The sequence below is a fragment of the Erithacus rubecula genome (genome assembly GCF_903797595.1).
Source record: "Erithacus rubecula genome assembly, chromosome: 2".
Taxonomy (NCBI): domain Eukaryota; kingdom Metazoa; phylum Chordata; class Aves; order Passeriformes; family Muscicapidae; genus Erithacus; species Erithacus rubecula.
In genome coordinates this window covers 30047975-30068412 of record NC_136685.1, presented here as the reverse complement: position 1 = coordinate 30068412, position 20438 = coordinate 30047975, and the positions used below count along the sequence as shown (strand labels likewise).

Sequence of the window (20438 nt, the reverse complement as noted above, 5' to 3'; positions counted from 1 at the left end):
CTAAGGACCCATAGACCAATGCTGGAGAGGATTAGAAGATCTGTTTGTCATTCCAAGGTACAGCCAAGGTACAGCCTTCTAACAGCCTGGCAAGGCATGCAGGAAAGAAAATTCACTCCTCAAGGGAGACAAAGAAAAGGTGAAGTACATGTACTATTCTAGAGTCACATGTCACTGAGAAGAAAACAGGACTTGAGGAATAAGAGTTCCCCAAACTTCCAAGAAGCAAGCAGAGGCTACAAGAGAAAATGTATCCTATCACTGCAAAGATTGCTGTCTTTCGTTTTTCCTCATATTTATTAGGTCCCAATTAATTTTGTATTACAAGTGTAGAACTTGGACTTCCAAATCTGAGGGATGCAATACTAACATATAAACTACAGAATGAGTACTGAAGTGAATACAGGACATCTCAAGAGATGAAAATTTAGTGAATATTTGTAGCAATGTATCTGAACAGTCTAGTATCTGTATTAAGTGCACCAGCCAAACCATATTTAGCTGTTTTTCTGCATATTTAGTTATTTTTCTACATACTTAGCTTTTTTCCTACATATTTATTAGTTTAGACCAATGTTTATAACAGGTTCCCTGGACAAGCCATTTTAAGTGTTTTTCTGCCATCTATCAAACTTGCTGAAACTCTTCAAGGCTGCTGAAACATAAATTGCACTCAATCAGGAGAGAAGAAGCTGAAAAACTGAATATCAAGATTAGAAGACCCAAGATAAAGGTGGGTGAAAAAGTTCTGGACTGGCAACAATCATCATACTGGCAAGACTCATGCAGGGAGCGTGGACAAGATAGAGGCAACAATCAAAAATGCATGATCATGTCCACAGTAGTTTTAAAATGCGTAAGTAGGGTTAAAAGTAAATAATAAATTGACTTCTGCATTATCATATTGATTTGCTATCCATAAGTCCTTTATTCCTACACATGTTATTGTCTCCTGAAGCACTGAACTCAAATGGCATAACCACTGTACTGTGAACTAATGAAGGCAACAAATACCTAACATCCCACCAAATACTTTCAGAATCTACTTTCAAAACACAGATTTCACAATTTACACCTCTCCCCACTCCGAGCCATGAACATGCCTCCAAAAGAGGACCTCCACAGGTGTAGGATGTAATTTCAATCCCCAAATTTAAAGATGAAAAAATCATATAAGAAGGTATTTTTACAAAATTTCTGCAATTTAATAAAGCTCTATATACCATAGAGAAACAGAAGCAAAATATCCCAAGTGTATAAAATATATTAGACCCTAAAAATCAGAATTGTGGGATGAGATAGCAAGAGACATGAAAACCAGCCTCAGTGCTGTTACAGGATGTATTTCTTAGAAAGATGTTGCTTATCATACTAAAGAATTTCAATCAGACATCAACAATATTCAAGAGAAGGCACCAAGAGTACCTGGAGGATCTTAAGTACAGAGTAATTGCACTCCACTACTTCAAACACATGCCAAAAATCTTAAACCAGTTTTCTTATTAACATTATATTAATTAACTAAATAAGCAATGGAATTGCCAAAGATTCAATACCAGGTGTTTCAAACAAAAGCTAAGCATATATAAAAACCACAGATCTCTGATTTTGTTTTTTTTTTTAAACCAAGATCTCCTTACAGGAAGTTTTGCTTTATGAAACCTCCATAGTAGCCTGGAAAGCGGATAAAAAAATACAGAGAGCCCTACAGCAATTTCCAAAGTATCTCACATCTGATATTCAAACAAGTTCCTGACAAAAACATCCTGGTTGGCTGCATGTAAAGCAGAAAATACCATTTGGATACCTAAGGAATTGCTCTCACTGAAAAAACGAGCAACTTAATGAAAAGTACTTGCATCTTTGCAGTACTTTTATCTTTATTGCTTTGAGTACAGAAAATCATGACATTGAAAACAAAAATCTGTCAAAGAGCAAATATTGTTCCTCTATTTCAGCCAATTAAAATCATCAATCACTGGTTTATCAGAAAGCTATTCAATTAAATCATTGATTCTCTTTCTTTTCAGTGCAGCTGTCTGTTCAAATCAGAAAAAAAAAATATTTCACAGATAGCAGCAATATTAGCACTTAAGTATCTCTATCACCGTAACTTTTTTAATTATGTAAATCTTCCTCCCAGCTCTACAGATTTTTAAAACACCAACCTGTTTCACTCCAGAATATGTTTTTAAAGCATGCAACAACTTTTAAAGTTCAACAGAAGTTTACGTATTTTTAAAATATACCCACCTTTGACTGAGTTAAGCATTTTTTTGTAGCAGAAGGCAGACTCAAGTCAGACTGGTATGAATTGCAGTGACCTTTCTGTCGCACTTTTCTCTTAATGTCAGATTCTGATTCAGACTCGTCTGTATTCTCCATTACACTGTCTAGGAGGGAAAAGATGCAAAGACATTAACAAGCAAGGTCCACTCATATACTGCTATCATGATCAACTTACTTCTTTACATACACTAACTTGAACTAAATATAAACACATTTTTAAAACCCAAAAAAACCTAAACTCTTTCAAATATCTCATGATTTGTTGTATGAATAAAAAAACGATCCCCCAAAGTAACTTCAAAAATGTAGTTTCAGTAATACTACTGCAAGGTCTCTCACTGGCAATTTTTATCTTTTATCTTGCAAGAGGCTTTGGTTTGCAAATCTATGCTGCTAACTTCACTGCAAATCAAGTGGAAAGTCTGCTGCCAAAAACGGGGAGGATGCTAGATTATGCTGATGAAAAGCTTTACTGCAAAACTACTGGTGAATGCATTTAGAATAATTGCAAATGTTCTGTGTAATTATGATTTCACATGATCAAAGTTGGAAGAGACTTCCAAGATCATCTAGTCCAACAATTAACCTGACACCACCATAATCACCTCTTAACCATATCCCCAAGTGCCACATCCAGAAGCCTCTTGAACACTTCCAGTTTTCCATCACGGGCAACTTATTCCAATTCCTAAACATTCTTTCAGTGACAAGATTTTCTCTGCTTTCTAATCTGAACTTCCCCTGGCACAACATAAGGCTTTACCTCTCACCTAAGACATGGAAGAAGAGACTGACCCTCACCTGGTTACAACATGTTTTCAGGTAGTTCTAGAGAACAATATGGTCTCCCCTGAGCCTCCTTTTCTCCAGACTAAATGCCCCCAGCTCCCTCAGCTGCTCATTATAAAACGTGTGCTCCAGACCCTTCACTGGGCCAGCTGCCCTTCTCTGGACACGCTCATGTCCTTTCCAAACTGAGGGGCCCGACACTGGACACAGCACTCGAGGTGTGGCCTTCAGCAGCACTGAGTTCAGGGGGACAATCACTGCCCTACTCCTCTGGCCACACTGCTGCTGATACAGGCCAGGATGCCACTGGCCTTCTCTGCCACCTGAGAACAGTGTCAACCAACAGATTTACGCCTTCAACACAAAACAAAGTATGGTGAATTATACTGTCATATCCTGGTTTATACTGGGATATGTATTTAAATGTTGTCAGAGTATAGGAACACAGAAACTCATGACTTAAATCTCACTGTGCATTTTAAGAAATGGAATGTGTTGTACAAGAATGCCTTAATTGTTTTCATGTAAAATTGCAGTCTTTGTACTGGAACTTTTTTAATACTGTATTTTTTTTAACAGATACGAACACTTTTTCAATATACATACTGATGGTCTCACAAACATCCCACTATGACAAGACATCTCAAAACTAAAGAATGGATAATTTTCAAATAAGAATTAATAATAGATGGGGTTTTTTTCCTAACTTAACTTACTTTAGAGTAGTGCTGCTGAAGATCTACTTAACATGAACCTAAAATGGTACAGCAGAACAACTTGCCAGTGCAGGTGACTATGCAGCTGAACAGCAGGTTTGCAGACTGTATCTATACTAGCAACACTTCATAAAACACAGGGTATTTTCTTTTCCAATTTCACAATTTCCACACCTGAAACCAAACTACATTTTTTCTACTGCACCTCCATCAGTGTTCCCTAACAATAATGTAAGAGCATGTTCCAGCTGAGGTACAGAGCTGATCCTGGTTCTTTTATTAACTCCAGTGTATGAATACACTTCATACCAAATGCTAGTTACTACAACACATTTTTCTTGCACTAACACTGCTACAGAAATTCCTCATCAGTAATTCACAAACAAGCTGAGGGTTTGGGCTCAGACTAGTTAACTCCAGAGGTCTGTTCCATCTCCAATTTTATGATCCTAAATTTTCCCTATTTCTGCTGCTTTTAAAATAACTTTAGCCTAATTCAAAATTATTACATGACTGAACTAGTTGCAGAAATCTGTCAAGAAGGGCAAAACTGTCCCTTCATGCACAAACTTGTATAGAATAACTAGAATAACACGCTCTAAGGCTGTAATTAGATATACTAAAGGTCATATAACATTTGGCGACACACCCACCCAAATCAGGTATTAAAAAAATTATTCTGCTCAGAAGAAATGAGAACTCTAAATGTAACTTACCCACTTCTTGAGACCTTGGTAATCTAACGTGGTCTGCCTCCACTTTCTGAAGCTGAGGTGGATATTCTTTTCTGGAAAATGAATTAAGACATATGGTTCTTCTTTTAACAGACACCATTATAATTTAGCCACAATTATACATGAAGAAAACAAACCTGAAATGTATCTGAAAGCTACAAATAAGTAACTTCTCCTATTACATGCTCTTTGTACGCATAAAAAGTATTACCAGAATGACAGAAACAGCCACAAGTAAATGTCTTAGAAGTGTTTCTGATCTAAATCTGCTCTATAATAATCAATAGCTCTGGAGTCTGTCACTTTTGGACTCAAGTTTCCAAATATTGAAGCCTGCATATTCTCCTCCTCCTCACTCATGAAATACAAGTGAGATACTTTTACAAGCCAAGAATAGAAACAACTATTATTTTAATATTAAAGTAGATTCCACAAGTTCCACAACTTAAAAAACAGGAAGAGAAGATACAAACCAGAGGAAAGAGATCCTATGTCAAAAAATGTTGTGGTCAAAAACGAGAAAGAACAACACAGCAGACATGGTTCCTATATATTTGTTTTTAAAATACTGCAATATAGACAAATTACTGGATAATAAGTCTTGTGTTGGTATAACTTGTATAATATAGATATCACATATTTTTGTGCAAGTGAATGTAATATATAGCATTATAGGAAGATTTGAGTCTCCTGAAAGATGTTTTCAGTTTACCCACACGTGTATCAAATCATGCTAACAGCAAACTAAGACTCCTGAAGCTCAGTGCATGCGGGTTACTGTCTGTAACAGCACTTTTCCTTCTCAGTGCTTACTGAGTCCTGCAGCTACAGATTACTATTCTTGTCATAACAGAGGATGGCACACATCTGAAACACAGGGAGCCTTGCCAACAAACTCACCAGAAACTGGTTTTATTGGAAAGTTAAGCACTGGGCTGCAAATGGGCCACACATGTCCCATACTGCTACCTCTGATTAAAAGGACATTAATCAACAGCAAAAGCACAAAGCAAACAGCTGCAGGCAATAACATCTCCCCTAACAGCTAAATTTTGAGGATCCATCTGACAAAAATTTGGCTATGGCTGAAGCAGACTTTAGCTCAAGGTATAAGATTTTATTTCTTTCAGCACAGCATTTCCTAATGCCTCAAATTATAAAACCTTTCAATTTTCTGCATTTCTATGTAATGTTAGTAACTAACATCTCTGGAACATGATTAATCTAAAATGTCCTTTGGGACACTTCTTACCTAATACCAAACACATATGACTGTATTGATGGGCTGCAGCTTTAAAGAAAATTCTGGCAGAAAGAAGGATTGACAAACAAGCACAGCTATTCAGAATGTAGAGATGTCACAGCACTTTATCATGACTGCTGGTAAACATACTGCAGATGACAGATTAGCTAATTTATTTGTTACTCATTGTGTCAAATGTATTTCTGAAACAATCCTGCTCCCCAGAAAATTTTTTAATACATGGACACACAAAAATTGAACCAAAATTGGAAAATCAGTATGAATATTCATTATAAATTAAAAACATTATTTTTTAGACAATTTTCCTTAAAAATTCAAATCACATGGAATTTGTCTAAGGCAGAATTAGTGGAAATAAAAAGCAGAGCTCAAACTCATCATCATGAGAAGCTGTACTATCAAAACCAATGCTCATGACATTCTAAAGGGTAAAAAAACCTTGTAACATCATTTTAGGTTTGAAAAATATAAACACTACAGAAAGGGTAAGCAAGCTGTTGTGTTATGTTATTATTAGCTTTCACTAGTATTTCACCACAATAAGTCTTGTTTTGAACACAATTACTTCTAGAAAAATTATTTTCAATAAGATGTCTAAAATATGTAACACTTAAATGATATTTAACTGAAATAATATTGAAGCTATTTGTCATTTAACTGAAAGCAAACCAAACAAATGATATGGCAGACTTAGAGTACTAAAATTTCTTTTAAAATCTAGTTGACAATTTGTCTCTGGACATTTCTATTTAATAATTTTTCTTCTAAGAATCATACATTTATATTACATTTTTAATATGCAAAATATATCCATCTTATTAAGATGATAAATTCATTATTTATCATATAAGGCTAAATAATCCTTTTACAATAAATCAGAATACACTAGCATTATGTACCACTGTCTGAATTTTATGTTAGCAGGATAGACTTGTATTTATAGCTATTAAACAGCCAAACACCTGCAAGAATACAGAAGCAGTAGCAAAAAAAAGAGTGTACCTTTCTTCTCCCATAATACAGAACTCATACACACACAATAGTAATGCACCAGTAGCACCCAAACCCAAGTCACAAAAACCAGCTCCAAGACAACTGGAGCTTCTCAATACACTTTAGTGTGGTTAGCAATTCAAGGTCAAGCTTGAAGTTGCTTTGAATTAGAAAGAAAAGTGAAGACAACTTTAAAGACTATTTAATTTTAAATTTAAACTTAAAAAAAATAAAAAATAATGCTTTCTTGGAGAAAGTGACAGCCCTTCCACAAGAAGGCAGCAGTACCTTCTTTAGATGCCTTCTACTACTTTCCTATCCTGAAAAATCCACAAAGAAAAGGGAGAGTACACCACGTTAAAGTTTTTACAGACTAGAAAACAAAGTTGCCCTTCTGAGTACAGTGTTTGTTGCTGCCTGAGCAGTTGCAGATCCTTTAATACCTTCTCCAGTAAAATATTTAGTACACTGAGACATTTAATTGTGTGTGAGTGCAGAAACAGAAGGGAAAGTGGTGTTTTTTTAAATCAAACATTATATATACCTTTAAAAGGACTATTTGGAAAAGGAAAAAAAAAAAACCATAGAACAGATTTAAGAACACACAGTACTTCTAAACAAATACCTTCTTGCTGTTCAACCCTGTCCAAACTAAGTCTTCCATTTCAATGGGAATAATTGAGAGATTAAACTGGCTGATCAAGAGGCAAGATTACCTACATACTGTATCTAACAGTTAAAAAAAAACAATGCTCAGAGATGTGAAACAATTTAAGGCGTCTTGTTTAGTTCCTAGGTTATATGTGCTTTTAATACCTTTAAGTACAAGGGAAGACAAGTATTTGATAAAAAGCAATCTCAGGAAGTAGTAAAGCATCAAACAGCAAAACACTGATTACAGGAATGAGAAAAATCAAGCTTTTTCTGCAACACACAGGACTGAAATATTGAGGCAGTCTGGACTGTGCAGCATCATGAATTTTTGACGTACTTTAACTGCTAAATGCTACAATATTTTTAAGTAAGCGTGTTCTGCCCCTTCAGAATGGTGTCACTGATTTTGTATTTTCAGCAAACGTTCATTATTACTGCTATATTCTCTTGCTGATGGAATTGGACCTTAGTAGATTCATACTGGCCTGGTAGACAGACCTTTATGAAACTCTTGAGACAAAGTGATATTTTCACTTAAAAATCCTTCTCTAGAAAAACAAAAAAAACCAGAAATGTGGCAGGGGGGGAATGAGGGGAAGGGGCAGACTCACAATTTCTGTCTATGCCAGAAAGCAAATAAACATGAAGAAACATCTGGATCTGAGAATTTGGGAGTGCTACCTACGATTCACTACAAGCCACATCAAAAAGGCTGCACCAACTCCTAATTCTGTCAAGGTGCAGGCTTACACAAAAGCTGTGTTTAATGCACAGCCTGGCTCTTTGAGAGGCTGCCTCATTCAGCCTTTCCTCTGCTTCTATATGCATTATTTGGAGATGTATCACTGCAGGCAGGCTGTTGGCTTCTACATTATTACACAAAAAGAGAGTAAAGCACAATAAGATTGAAGCACAAGGCTGCTGAGGTGAGATTTACCTTCAGTACATGTTAGAGGAAAAGCAGAGTACAAAAACTGAAGGCTGCAAAGAGAAGCAGCAGCACAGGGAATATGGTGTTCAGAACACAGGTCAGCAACCCCATTTGGCCCAGAAAGTCAGGAGCTGCTGCTGCTGTACTTATCATGGCAGTAATGATTAAAGCTAAATTTAGCAGCTCCTGCCTACATCATCTTCCCCTGCTAGGACAACAACAAAAAGCAGGCAAAGAAAAAGGAACATATCCAGTAGTACTGGATGAGAAGCAGCAGGTGTCCCCGTGAGAAAATTAAGATCACACCAGCATGGAATTCAAACCTTTTCTTCCATGCCACACAGTGTCACAAACTGGCTGATAGTTCTTTTAAGAAGTAACTAAAGGCAGTAAAACAGAAAGGCTTGCTTTTCTGAATTTGAAATAAATTGAGAAAATCCTGAATTAACAAAGAACTTGTGCTATTTATATCATTATTAGTTAAACATTATATATACTTTTAAACAATTTAACCTGGTATCAAGCTCATACTGCTAACAGCCACCTACAGAGACAGGATATTTACAAAAACTCAATGAGTTCATTACTATCAAGAAAACATTTCAACTGACATACAAATTTAAGCTATATATGAAAAAAAAGAAGTGTGGTATTTCAGACTGCTACCAAAATATTAACAGCAGTAAACCAGACTTATAACAAGTGAGAAATTAGCCTGAAATGAACAATAAAAACCCAGCGTGTCAGGTTTTGCTAGAAATTTTCTGTTAACTGCTTTAACATATGCACTTCATGAACAAAATATACAGCAATGCAATGAAAACCTTTAATGCAGTTCAAACCAAGCTGGGATGATAGAGTGAAAGCTGTAAAACAGCCTACTAAGAGCTTCAGAATCATTTTACTAGGATGCTTTTAGAACTATTCTATTATACAAAGTTTGCTGTTCTACAAAAAGAATTAGGACTGAATTCTTAAAATCCAGAGAATGTTTAGGCAATTTTGGATTGGATATATAAATAAATTTCCTGTGGAAAACTACCTAAAATTCACAGTAACAAAACATTACTTAGAGATGGATGTAAAGGTCCTTTTTCAATACAATCAAGTAAGTGAACCATAAAGAACTAAAAGCAATCAACCCCTATCCCATATGAGCAGATATGATTGACTGGATTGAACATTCTTTAACCAGCATTAATACAGCACTCATTCAGTTAATTTTCTTATTGCTTATTGCCATGCTCATTTGATCAACAGTGAGCTTACCTTTCCTTTCGGTCCAGATTGCTTAAAATATGAAAAAAGAAAAAAACACATAAGATGTAAAGCCCCACATGTGTTGCACATCACTAAATGCAAAAGTTATTAAATATAAATTGTAACCATTTCATTGTCTTTCACTCACCAGTCTAATTTTCAAACAAGCATTATAATTTTTTCACCACATTTTTTCTCCACAAAGTAATTAGAAATGTACAAATACTACTTCACAGACAGGCAACAATCAGTAGTCTAAATACATTGACTTGTCTCTTTTTCAATTAGTAAAATTTGATTAACTGTGAACTTAACCTGGTCATCTCAATTCACATGCAATGCAGAAGCCAATCAGATAAGAGTTCTAATACACAAATTATTGTCAAGCCTCATTTCCAATCACAGAACCATTATGGTTGGAAAAGACTTCTAAGACAGATATCAACCACTAAAACAATCCCTAATAGCCATGCAAAAGAGAAAAAAACCCAACATGTAATAACTTGTTTCCAACTATTAAAAAACATCTAAGTATTTAAATTGAGAAATAAATTTCAGCAGCCATCCTTAAATATTTAAGAAACCACATGGAAAGGCAAGAGAAGGATAAATGGAAACCTCCTTCTGAGGTTGAAGCAGAAAAAAACCTGCCAGAAGAACCTAGGAACAAAGCACCTCCATTAACAACACAGAAATGAATGTAGCTGATGCTCACAATTCTGGTCCATTGTATACCAAGACTGATATAAAAATAAATCTAAGCTTAGAACACAGACAACTGGAAAATAGCATCTACATGTCTTCTGCCTTTTCAAAATTTGCAATATGCAACATGGAATGCTGTAAGCTTTTAAGCTATGTGACTGCTCCTCCCAAACATCAAAAGCCTAACAGACTTCCTAACAAACATACATATATTACATTAACTGTATTCTAAACCAGAACAAATTCAAATTGTTTCCTGTTTCACTTCAGCCAAAAGAAGCAGAGTAATGATATTACACAGAAATAAAATCTCATCTTCCTTTCCTTTTCACAAACAGTACACTCACAAGAATAGAAGAAACCAAGTCTCTTGTTACTTGAAAACAGCTGGAGTGGAAGCAAAGCAGGTAAGAATGCAGTCCTGATAATACGACAGAGTGCAGTATCAAAGTACATTCCATCTCCATATTGCTTTGGGAAGAGAGTAAAAGGACTTCAAAACTGATTGTGACAGTGGCAACTTAAAACTGGGGTGGAGGTAACGAGCCAGTGCTGTGTGAAGGTGGAGAAGAATTGCTCCCAGCTGGCGCTAGCCTTTACTGACAATAAAAACTGCTTCTGTGCAGGTCACATCCCAGTGTATCAATGCAGTCAGATTCAAACCATGTCTGGATAGAGACATATCCTGTATCTTTGCATCCTTGGCACACATAATATGCAACTTATTTACAGGTGTTCAAACAGTCATCCTGTTAAGGAACACATACCTAATGCTAATGGAATCTTAAAGGCAGGAAAAAAACTTCCAGAATGCACAATACCATGCACTGTCATCACATTAGATACCTTATTTGTTTAAGATTCCTCACCAATATAATGTATTTAAAGGAATTCTCACTCTTATACCTCGGGAAGATTAAGAGATAGGAACTCTAGACTGATCATTATGCCTACCAAGTGCTTCATGCAGCTCATGCATAAGACGTGTCAAACATGTGGCACATGCTATTTCAATGCCAGGTCTGGAAGAACAATCAGTCAATAGCATAAGACAGAACTATGCATCCATTAAATGAAGTAAAATAGTGTGAACCAACTACAACACTAGGGCAAGCTGTATCTGAAAATGTGTTGCATCAGACATGAACAAATTTTAATTTAATCTCCAGATTCCACTGGAAAAAAAACATAAACATTTGTCATAATATTATTTTGAAATACCAAATTTTGTAATGCTAGAACCATATTTTTCAAATGAGTGCAACAGATACTCAGACTTTAAATTAACATGCATGCGCAAAAAAAAAGCAGGAGATAAGAAATGCAGTACAAATCATACAAAAATTCAACTTGACAGAGATTATAACTGAGTTCATAACCAGCTTGTTCCATGTGACACCATCCCCAGTAAAGAACCCAGTGTAATTAACAGAATCCGTAATGTCAATGACAGAGACTAAAAATTGGCCAACATATTTAATAATGTTTTTATTTTTGGTTATCCTTTCAAAAACCTAGCATTGATTTAAGTACAATATATTAGTTTAGATAAAATCTTCCCCATGTGGTTACTGATCACCACACCATAAAACAATCAACAAATGCAAAAAATTAATAGAACATAACTTTCCATCACCTGCAAATTAGCATAGGAAACAATTTAGAGCTCAATTTCCATGCTATCAAGCTTTTCTGTCTTGACATATACCTAGAACTTTATTCTTGGTTTGCCACTCACATTTTCTGCAAATAGTCCTTTCTGAGGAATCACCACCAGCATTTACTTTTAAACTCACTATTGCCTAATGCAAGTAACGACTAGTCAAAAAAGGATATAAAAAAATTCCTACACAAGTAAAAACATAAGACCAAAATATATTACCCACTTTATACGGTCTGGAATTTCATATTATGGTCAGCTTTAAATAGTCCTATTTTAGTTGGTGTTTCTCTGACTATTGCTTTCTCACTCAGAAACCTGTGTTTTCAATATCAAGTTGCCCTGAAACCTCTCTTAATTATTTATTAAAAAAAAAAGTCTGTCAGGAATCTATATTTCATTAATTTTCAATCCACTAATTCAGAAACAGATTTAGAAGCTTTCAAAAAGCAGTCAGTTGAGTCAGAAGCTACTGGAATTAAACATTTGCAAAGTTCCTATTTAAAGCTCACCCTCAGTCAGATCCTACTGGTTCTGATACCCTCCAGTAACAAACATACTGCTTAGGATTGTTATGACTATTTCCTGTCTTTAAAGTTCTAAAAATATTCCTAGCACAAGAGTTAATTGTCTGTTGCTAATGTAAATGAACTACAATAATAACCCTAAAAGAAAACACATTTAGAACACTCAAGATGACTACTATCCAATTACTTCACACAATATTCAGCTTGTCTATGTTATGCATTAGTTTTGTCTCTGCATGTTACTTTCTTTTTTTCTTCACGTTACATTGTAGGCTTATAAAGAAATAAGTCCCACAGGCAAGAAAGGCATGCAGGCAAACCTAATACCCCCTGAAGATTAAGAGTCTCTGGAGCAGGTTGAAAAAACCTATGGCACTGAACTTTGTAAGATGAATCCATTTTGACTGGCTGTCTGAAGAACCATTTCACAGCAAAGCTCAATCAAGTACTGAAGTACTATTAAGTCAATATTCAGGGCAGTCTTGCATGATTTTGCTCAATTCAAATAATTTTCACTAGCACTGCATATCAAAATTTTATCCTTCAGAATTACAAAAAAACCCCACAAATAAACAACTCCTCCCAAAAAGACCCCCACAAATAAACAAAAGCAAACAAACATACACAAACAAAACCAACCAGAAAGGTAAGAGTGTGAATGCTTAGAGATGACTCACATTTTCCTCAATGCAACACTGAACAAAAATATTCTAAAAAGGACTTCATGCAAGAAAAAGAACATTCATAAAAAAGCTGATTCAGAAAAAGAATATTCATAAAAAAGCTGATTCGGCCAAAACTGATGATAACATAAACCCCATCTTTCAGCTTAACTCAAGGCAAAACCTGCCAATCCTTTTTAGCCCTCAGCCTTGCACTGATGACAAGAAATGTAAAGAATTGAAAGAGATATCTACGACTGTATCTGCTATTACTAAGGGGAAGGAAGTCTCCATCCTATATACTATATATGTACCTATATACCATTTACAGATTATAGTACTGTTGGAAACAGAAAGGAGCAACAGCCTAAGTCCTCAAGGACAAGATAAGACAGCAACTCTCCTGTGAGGAAAGGCTCCAAGAGTGGGGGCTGTTCAGCCTGGAGAACTGAAGGCTCTAGGGAGACCTTGTTGTGGCCTTCAGTACTTTAAGAGGGCCTAAAAGACAGATGGGTACAAACAGTTTAGCAGGGCCTGCTGCAATAGGACAAGGGTGGATTCAGACTAATACAAGAGAAGTGTTTTACAATGAGGAGATGAGACACTGAAACAAGCTGCCTGGAGAAGTGCTGCCCCACCCCAGCAAACATTCAAGGTCAGGTGGCATGGGGCTCTGAACAATCTCATCTACTTGAAGATAGCCCTGATTGTGGCAGGGGGTTGGACCAGTTGGCTTTTAAAGTCCCTTTGAACCCAAACTGTTCTATAAGTGTCTTATTTTGTGACTGCAGAATTCCTTTTTCAGTCTGTTTATCCAATGCCAGATTAATACATGTTAGGATCACATCATTCATTCACATGAGTATATGAGCTTTCTTTTCAGCAAAGTCAGCAAATCTAACTGAGGGAAGTAGGATGAAAAAAAAAAAGGATAATGCCTGTATATGATCCTACCACCCTAAAAAATCTATACTAAAAAACAGAGAAGAAAAAAGGTGGCAGAGAAGATAAATTACAAAATGTAGACAGGATAAAGCTCTCATGAGGTATGGTAGAAATCCACAGAATTAATAAACAAAAAGAGCTCTGAATGGATAAACTTTGAAAGAAAATTCCTTAAATCTGCTGCTATCTCATATATTTGTGAAACACACTGGGTGTAAAAAACACCTAGAACCAACTCTGCAATTTACAGAATCTGGTAGGGTTTCAGTTTCAAACCAATGAAGTTCAATTCAGTATCAGTAAGATACCCTGGTTTCCATTCATCCTTTCTAAAAATCATTTACATAGATGCAAAACCTTGCTTCTGTTAGATGTTCCAATTTATATATTTTACACTATATTTACAGACCATATACAATCTTCAGATCGATAATTTAATATTTACATGGGTCTTACACAAGCTGGAGTTGCTGTGACTTAGTGATTTGCTGATCATGTTGTCAGTTATGTGAATTTCTACTGCAAACCATGTTTGTGTATTTCAAAGTATTTTCTCAAAATATTTATATTAGCAGGTGATTTCCTACTACCTGCCAGTGTTCTTCAAAATTACTAAATTCTAGTATTATATGACAATAATTCCTAAATGTTTTTATGAACCTTTAGTAATTAAGATCAAAGCTCATAATCAAGAATGCACCCATATGATTACTTACACTTTCTTAAAACACTTCATAGCATAAGGAAAACCAATGCATACAAAACCAGAGAGGATTTTTACAATTGAAACATCTGGAGAAACAAATGTGATTAGTCTTACCTTTGGGCTGCTGTTTTTACTACGGTTGTTTGTGCGTGTGCATGGTGAAAGCGTCTGCCGTGTACCACAGTAACAGGGCCAGATATATTCTGAGCATTTTCACTGCAAACATACAGAAAAATGCTTAAGAAAACACTCTGGTGTGTTTCAACAGTCTTAGGTAAAACATGTGGTGTCCAAATTTTACACAATATCAAGAATTAAAGTATTTCTGAACTAATAATACACATTATTAGGGTCTTTTTACAGGCATAAAAACATTTAGCCTTATAATAAAATGGACATAATAAGAATATATACAATTTTTTTTCCTGGAAGAAAAGATAAAGATTTTTTTTTTACTCAACCCTGTACTGCCTATTTAAATTGTAACCATTTATAACTATTTTTATACTTTCATCTCTCATTTTATTAAGGTATAATATTACCTTTTTAAGTATGACTTAAGGGGCAAAATGTGAACAGGCTGAATTCAGGGATATCCTTCATTAAAAAAAATAAACACAGCAAATTTGTGGATGCAAGATGACTTGTAACTAAAAAAATCAACACATTTCAAAAAGAATAAATGAACAATTCTCAGGTACTCATATCTCAACAGGACTCTTATTCACCAGTATATCTTACCATTTCTTGGGTTTCTTCCTTTGTCACCTTTTGACTTGTATCTCATTATTATGTAAAATCAGCGATTATGAAGAGAAGATTTCTTATCATTACCCTCTCTAGTAAAAGCTGACATTAAGATACAGTAGACCAATAATACAGTGCTCCTTCAGAGATCATTAAACCCTAAGAATTATCTTGCACACTGCTGTGACAGGACACACAATACTATGCTTGAAATGTTCAAAAATCACAGAACTTTTAACAGACAGCATGCTGATGACACAAACTGTTTCAAATTACAGAAATACAGTGCTTAAATTGTGCTTTTCAAATTGCTTGGAAATTTTAATTGCACTAGACAAAATGGTGTGAAAGAGCATTCTGAATAATACCGTTTCTCAGAAATATTATCTTGCAATATGTCCTGTTATGAACAATGAAAAGAAACCCGAAGTACCACAATTCAAAAGAAGTTCACAACCAATTCCTAATCCCTTCATTACATTCCCCCAAAAGAAGAAAATCAGTAAACTGTTAGTTTGCTTTTTAATTTTCAGTTCAGCATTACAAACCCTTTTGGTAGCCTTAAGTCAAGATTACAAGCTTTCAGAGCATTTCTGACTGTCCCTAATATAACCATAAACAACAGAACAAGACTTAACAAACCCAAAGGGTTAAATTCTCTTTTCTAAAATATGAAATTTAAAAACATTATAAACCATCTGAGTTTACAGTCCAACATCTTGAAAACTAATAGCATCCATGCAAACACTAACCTCCTGAAAGTAAACACACTCATCTCACTTCTAAGTCAAGGCTATTCAACTTCAAGATCAGTCACCATCCAGATCAATCTACAGTCAAATCTCTGTCTAATGTGCTACCTCAGAAATAAAAAGCTGACAGCTACTTGCCCTCAATACTTTAGAATGTCTCAAATCCTCTCTGGCTTCCCATTTCATGTCTTTGAAAAACATACTAGAAAAAAAAACCAGAAGTAGAGTGCAGAAATGCCTTCTCAAATGCTTAAGACCTAAGGACTTCAAACAAGCAATCAAGCCTATGTATCTCCTGTTTTACCATTATGTTTGTTGGATCTGACATTTGCCAAACTATCATGATTATGAAACCCTGTCTTGCGCCCCCACAGCAGAAGAAAACGGTTAAGCAGCACTTTTGCTTTTTGCCTCACACTCATGTAGTGAAAACTCCAGTAGGTGCTGGAATAGAGTATCAGACTGCTCAGGGATCAGATTTGAGTCAAAGCAGACTGTTCTAGATGGCACACTTAAAAGGTTCATATGGTGTCAGATATGTTTCCAACTAGGACAGCTGTAAAACACAATCTGCTCTATAATCTTGTTCTCTGAATGGAACATACCCAACACAGACAGAAACACCAGAAAATACAAAGACCTAGTGAGGTGCAAAACAGGCACTTCAGAACTGTAATCTGAATTTGCAAGTTTCAGCGCAATTTCTTGAAAATTAATACAACACACTAAAAAGCAGGGTAATGTAATGGTCAGAAAGTTCCTTGAAAGAACAAATGTTCTAAAAAGAACTTACAGTATTTTAACAATAAATGCTTCATTAAGGTTAGCTCAGAAACCACAGAATGATTTGAAGCCTAGGCTTTGACAAAAATAAGGTTTTACTATTACGTGCTATCAGCTGATCCTACTAAATTCTTAACACCTTAAGAGAAAAAAAACAAAAAAAATCTTGCACTGGGCAATGGATGGAAGCAAAGAAAGAACAACATTTCAAAAACATACAGTTACAAATGACATTAATTCTGCTGTTCATCAAATAACGATTTTAACAAAACATTATCAAAGAAAATCTAAAAGGCCTTAATAAAAGTTATTCAAAGCTAGCAAAAATAAAGCTATTTAAAGGCCTCACGATTAAAAAAATACAACCAAAACTAATTAGGTTAAGAGTTTGATACTGGATTTGCTTAACCAAGGAACAGATCATAGCCTTTTGCTTGATTTAAATTCCTCTGACAAGTACAGCAAATATTTCTTCTCACTGTCCTTGCATTTCCCTTCCTTCTGTCTCTTATTCTCTGAATTTTAGGGACTATTATACCAGAATAATATTCATTTGAGTCAAGCCCCATTGATCTGAAATTTTTAGTACAGAGGCAGAGAAGATGGAAAAAAAGACTACAACATTGTGGTAAGAATCACCATGAACAGACGAAGAATATCAAGTATCTGATCTTCTTATATTTAATCCAGCAGCTTAACTGCATTATCGACTTTCAGAATCTTCCCTAGGTGAAAAGTCTAAATATTGAAAGAGAAACTATTAAGCACCTTCCATTCCGCACATCAAAGTGAATAAACCAGCAATCATCAGTAAAATGACTAGATCCCAAACCTTTACTGATACACATTATGAAAGGTACAACAATATCCCAATGAAGTTATTAAACTGAGTAACTACTTGGAGCATAACCACAAAATGCAGACCAAAATGTTAGAAGCAGTCACAGTGGCTTATACATCCATTATTCACAACAGTCCTTCATTAATGGCAGTTTATTAAGAAGAGGGTGGATGCTTAGATTTTTCATTCAAATTCAGTATGCAGCTCAGTACTAGACAAGAAGTAGGTGCCCATTTACATGCAAAAGACTTTACTTTTTTAGGTTAATTTTATAAATCCTACTTGGTCATAGGTTTATATTGTATTATTTGTCAATAGAAGGTAGTTCCAATCCAGGTAACAGAATGTCTGAACTACATGCTTAGACCATCTAAAAAAACCTCAGTAACTATTTAACTTAAAACAAAAACTGCATACACTTCTGGAACTTAATAAAAACATACCTGTACAATATGTATAAACCTACATGTACAGCCATGTATGACCACTTTAACAAAAAAAGCTACATGGTAAGGTTGGATTTCACTACAAATTCCACAGCCAGACAAAGGAAAATTCTAGCTACCTGAGAATTAGAGGAATTTTATTTTAAAGATGTACTCAAAACAAAGAACAAGTATACTGTAGATACACAGGTTTCTTCAATAATAAAAGAGAGCAAAGGAGCCTTGACAGATTCACGTTCATTTAAGTTTCACATAACAATCCAGTAGTTTATCTTAAGACATCAAGCATGAAGACCAGAATAGCAGGAAAGAATATATATCACACAGAACTTCAAGGATTTATTTTTTCAAATGACTATGGTAAGATGGTCCCACTAACAGTGCTTACAGCACACAAGAGCCATATGGAACTGAACCCAGCAGAGTGGTCCAAAGCAGCAGCAGGACTGAGCCTGAATCCAAACCTGGTGCAGTGGAGCAGTGGTGCAGCACAACAAAGAAGATCTCACTTCCAGGGTTTTGTCTGTCATTGTTTTCCATTTTCTCGGGCTTGGGGATGGGGAGAGCCAGCTGTGGGGAGTGCCCACCACCTTGTCTTTCTCCCACTGGCCACATGGAACTGAGTTAAAGTGGCAAACACATCTTCCTTTACTTTTGTATGCTTCTGTTATTAGTACTGCTGCTGCCAGTGTTCATTTCTTACTCCACCGCTGTTTGCTTTCAGTAAATGGTTATCTCAACCCACAGTCTCTGCCTTTCTCCCTCTCTTACTGGAGGGGGCAAGAAGAGAGGTGCCTTATTTGGAGTTTAACTTCCAGATGGTCATAACCACCAAAAATGAAGACAAGGACATCCCTCATGTAGCTACATATACATTGGATATTTGACAACTGGCCCATCTATAGTTGGGCATCTTACGAACTTTTCCTTCCTGCAAAGGTTATCACACTGAGTGCACTCCAACAATATGAAACACTCCCTGAAAGTCATGTGACCATAACACCTTTTTATTCTAAACTAAATAAAGAAATCAGTCTCTTACAAGCTAGAGACAGTAGTAACAAGCAAATACAACACTGAATGCTTAAAAACTGCTCCTGCCAGCTCTAAACACAAGTGACAGTCTCAAGCTATCCTATACAAGTATGGCTACTTGCTGAAACCTTTAAAAAAAGTCAGTGGATTCAAAATTAAATTGTATCTTGCAATAAAAAAAGAAAACAAAAAACATCCTGCGTTAACCTGGCAATTTACTATCATGGAAAGAAGCAAATCTGGATGTGGATGTAAAAAATATTTTCCTACCTGCTATCACTGTATAGAGGGAACAATAACATAGGCAGGCAAAGGGGATAAGGCATTAACAAATATGCCAGTGAACGCTCTAAATCCACTACAAAGTCTTCTAGTACTTTACTAATGTGGTGTCAAACATTCTGTAAGAGGAAAGACCCTAACAATCTAGGTTTCCCTCTTTACTCAAGAGGCATAGTACAATATAGCTCCTTCAAATGCACAGCACACAATATAAATGGACTAGGAAGTTCTGTTTTTCGAGCATTGATTTATTTCAGTGATCAAGGAAACACAAATTAAATGCATTACCTCAGTTTCTTGCTATTTCCCATCATGTTGAGGCCGATTGCATTCCCTTTAAAAAGCTTGAAACCTCCAGCTTTGCCTCGCCTTGCATATGCTTTTATGGCATCGCTGCTGGGGCCGAGAGCTCCAGGTCGACAACGAATTGACTGTCACAACAGAATTCATGTATGTTAAAATAACTGTATGATTGTGTAGAAGTTAGAAGGAAAAAATGAATGCAAAATATTAATATAAATATTACTTTGGCTTCATTCTCAAACTGCTTTTATACCAAATTTCAGGGAAAATGTACACCCATACTACAATTTCTTACTAACCAAAGTACAACATGTATTTTATATTTAGTACAGTATTTATGATAATTGTCTAAGCTTGGAATTAGTTATTCTTGCTTGTATTTTTCAGAATACTACAGAGATTAAGAAGGAAACA

General features: G+C 35.5%; 1 protein-coding gene across 9 annotated transcripts in view; it reads right to left on the bottom strand.

Annotated features, from left to right (window-relative positions):
• SENP6 (SUMO specific peptidase 6) overlaps window positions 1-20438 on the bottom strand; it is a 70727-nt gene that overhangs the window by 25945 nt on the left and 24344 nt on the right. For 3 of the 9 annotated variants that reach the window (XM_079298981.1, XM_079298984.1, XM_079298983.1), the window contains 5 exons: window positions 20010-20154; window positions 14950-15051; window positions 9640-9660; window positions 4511-4581; window positions 2254-2393 (listed from right to left, as the gene is read on the bottom strand). In XM_079298981.1, the coding sequence (XP_079155107.1) occupies window positions 2254-2393; window positions 4511-4581; window positions 9640-9660; window positions 14950-15051; window positions 20010-20154 (479 nt within the window). The remainder of the gene's footprint in view (window positions 1-2253; window positions 2394-4510; window positions 4582-9639; window positions 9661-14949; window positions 15052-20009; window positions 20155-20438) is intronic. The other 6 variants (XM_079298988.1, XM_079298986.1, XM_079298989.1 and 3 more) reach the window with 3 other exon arrangements.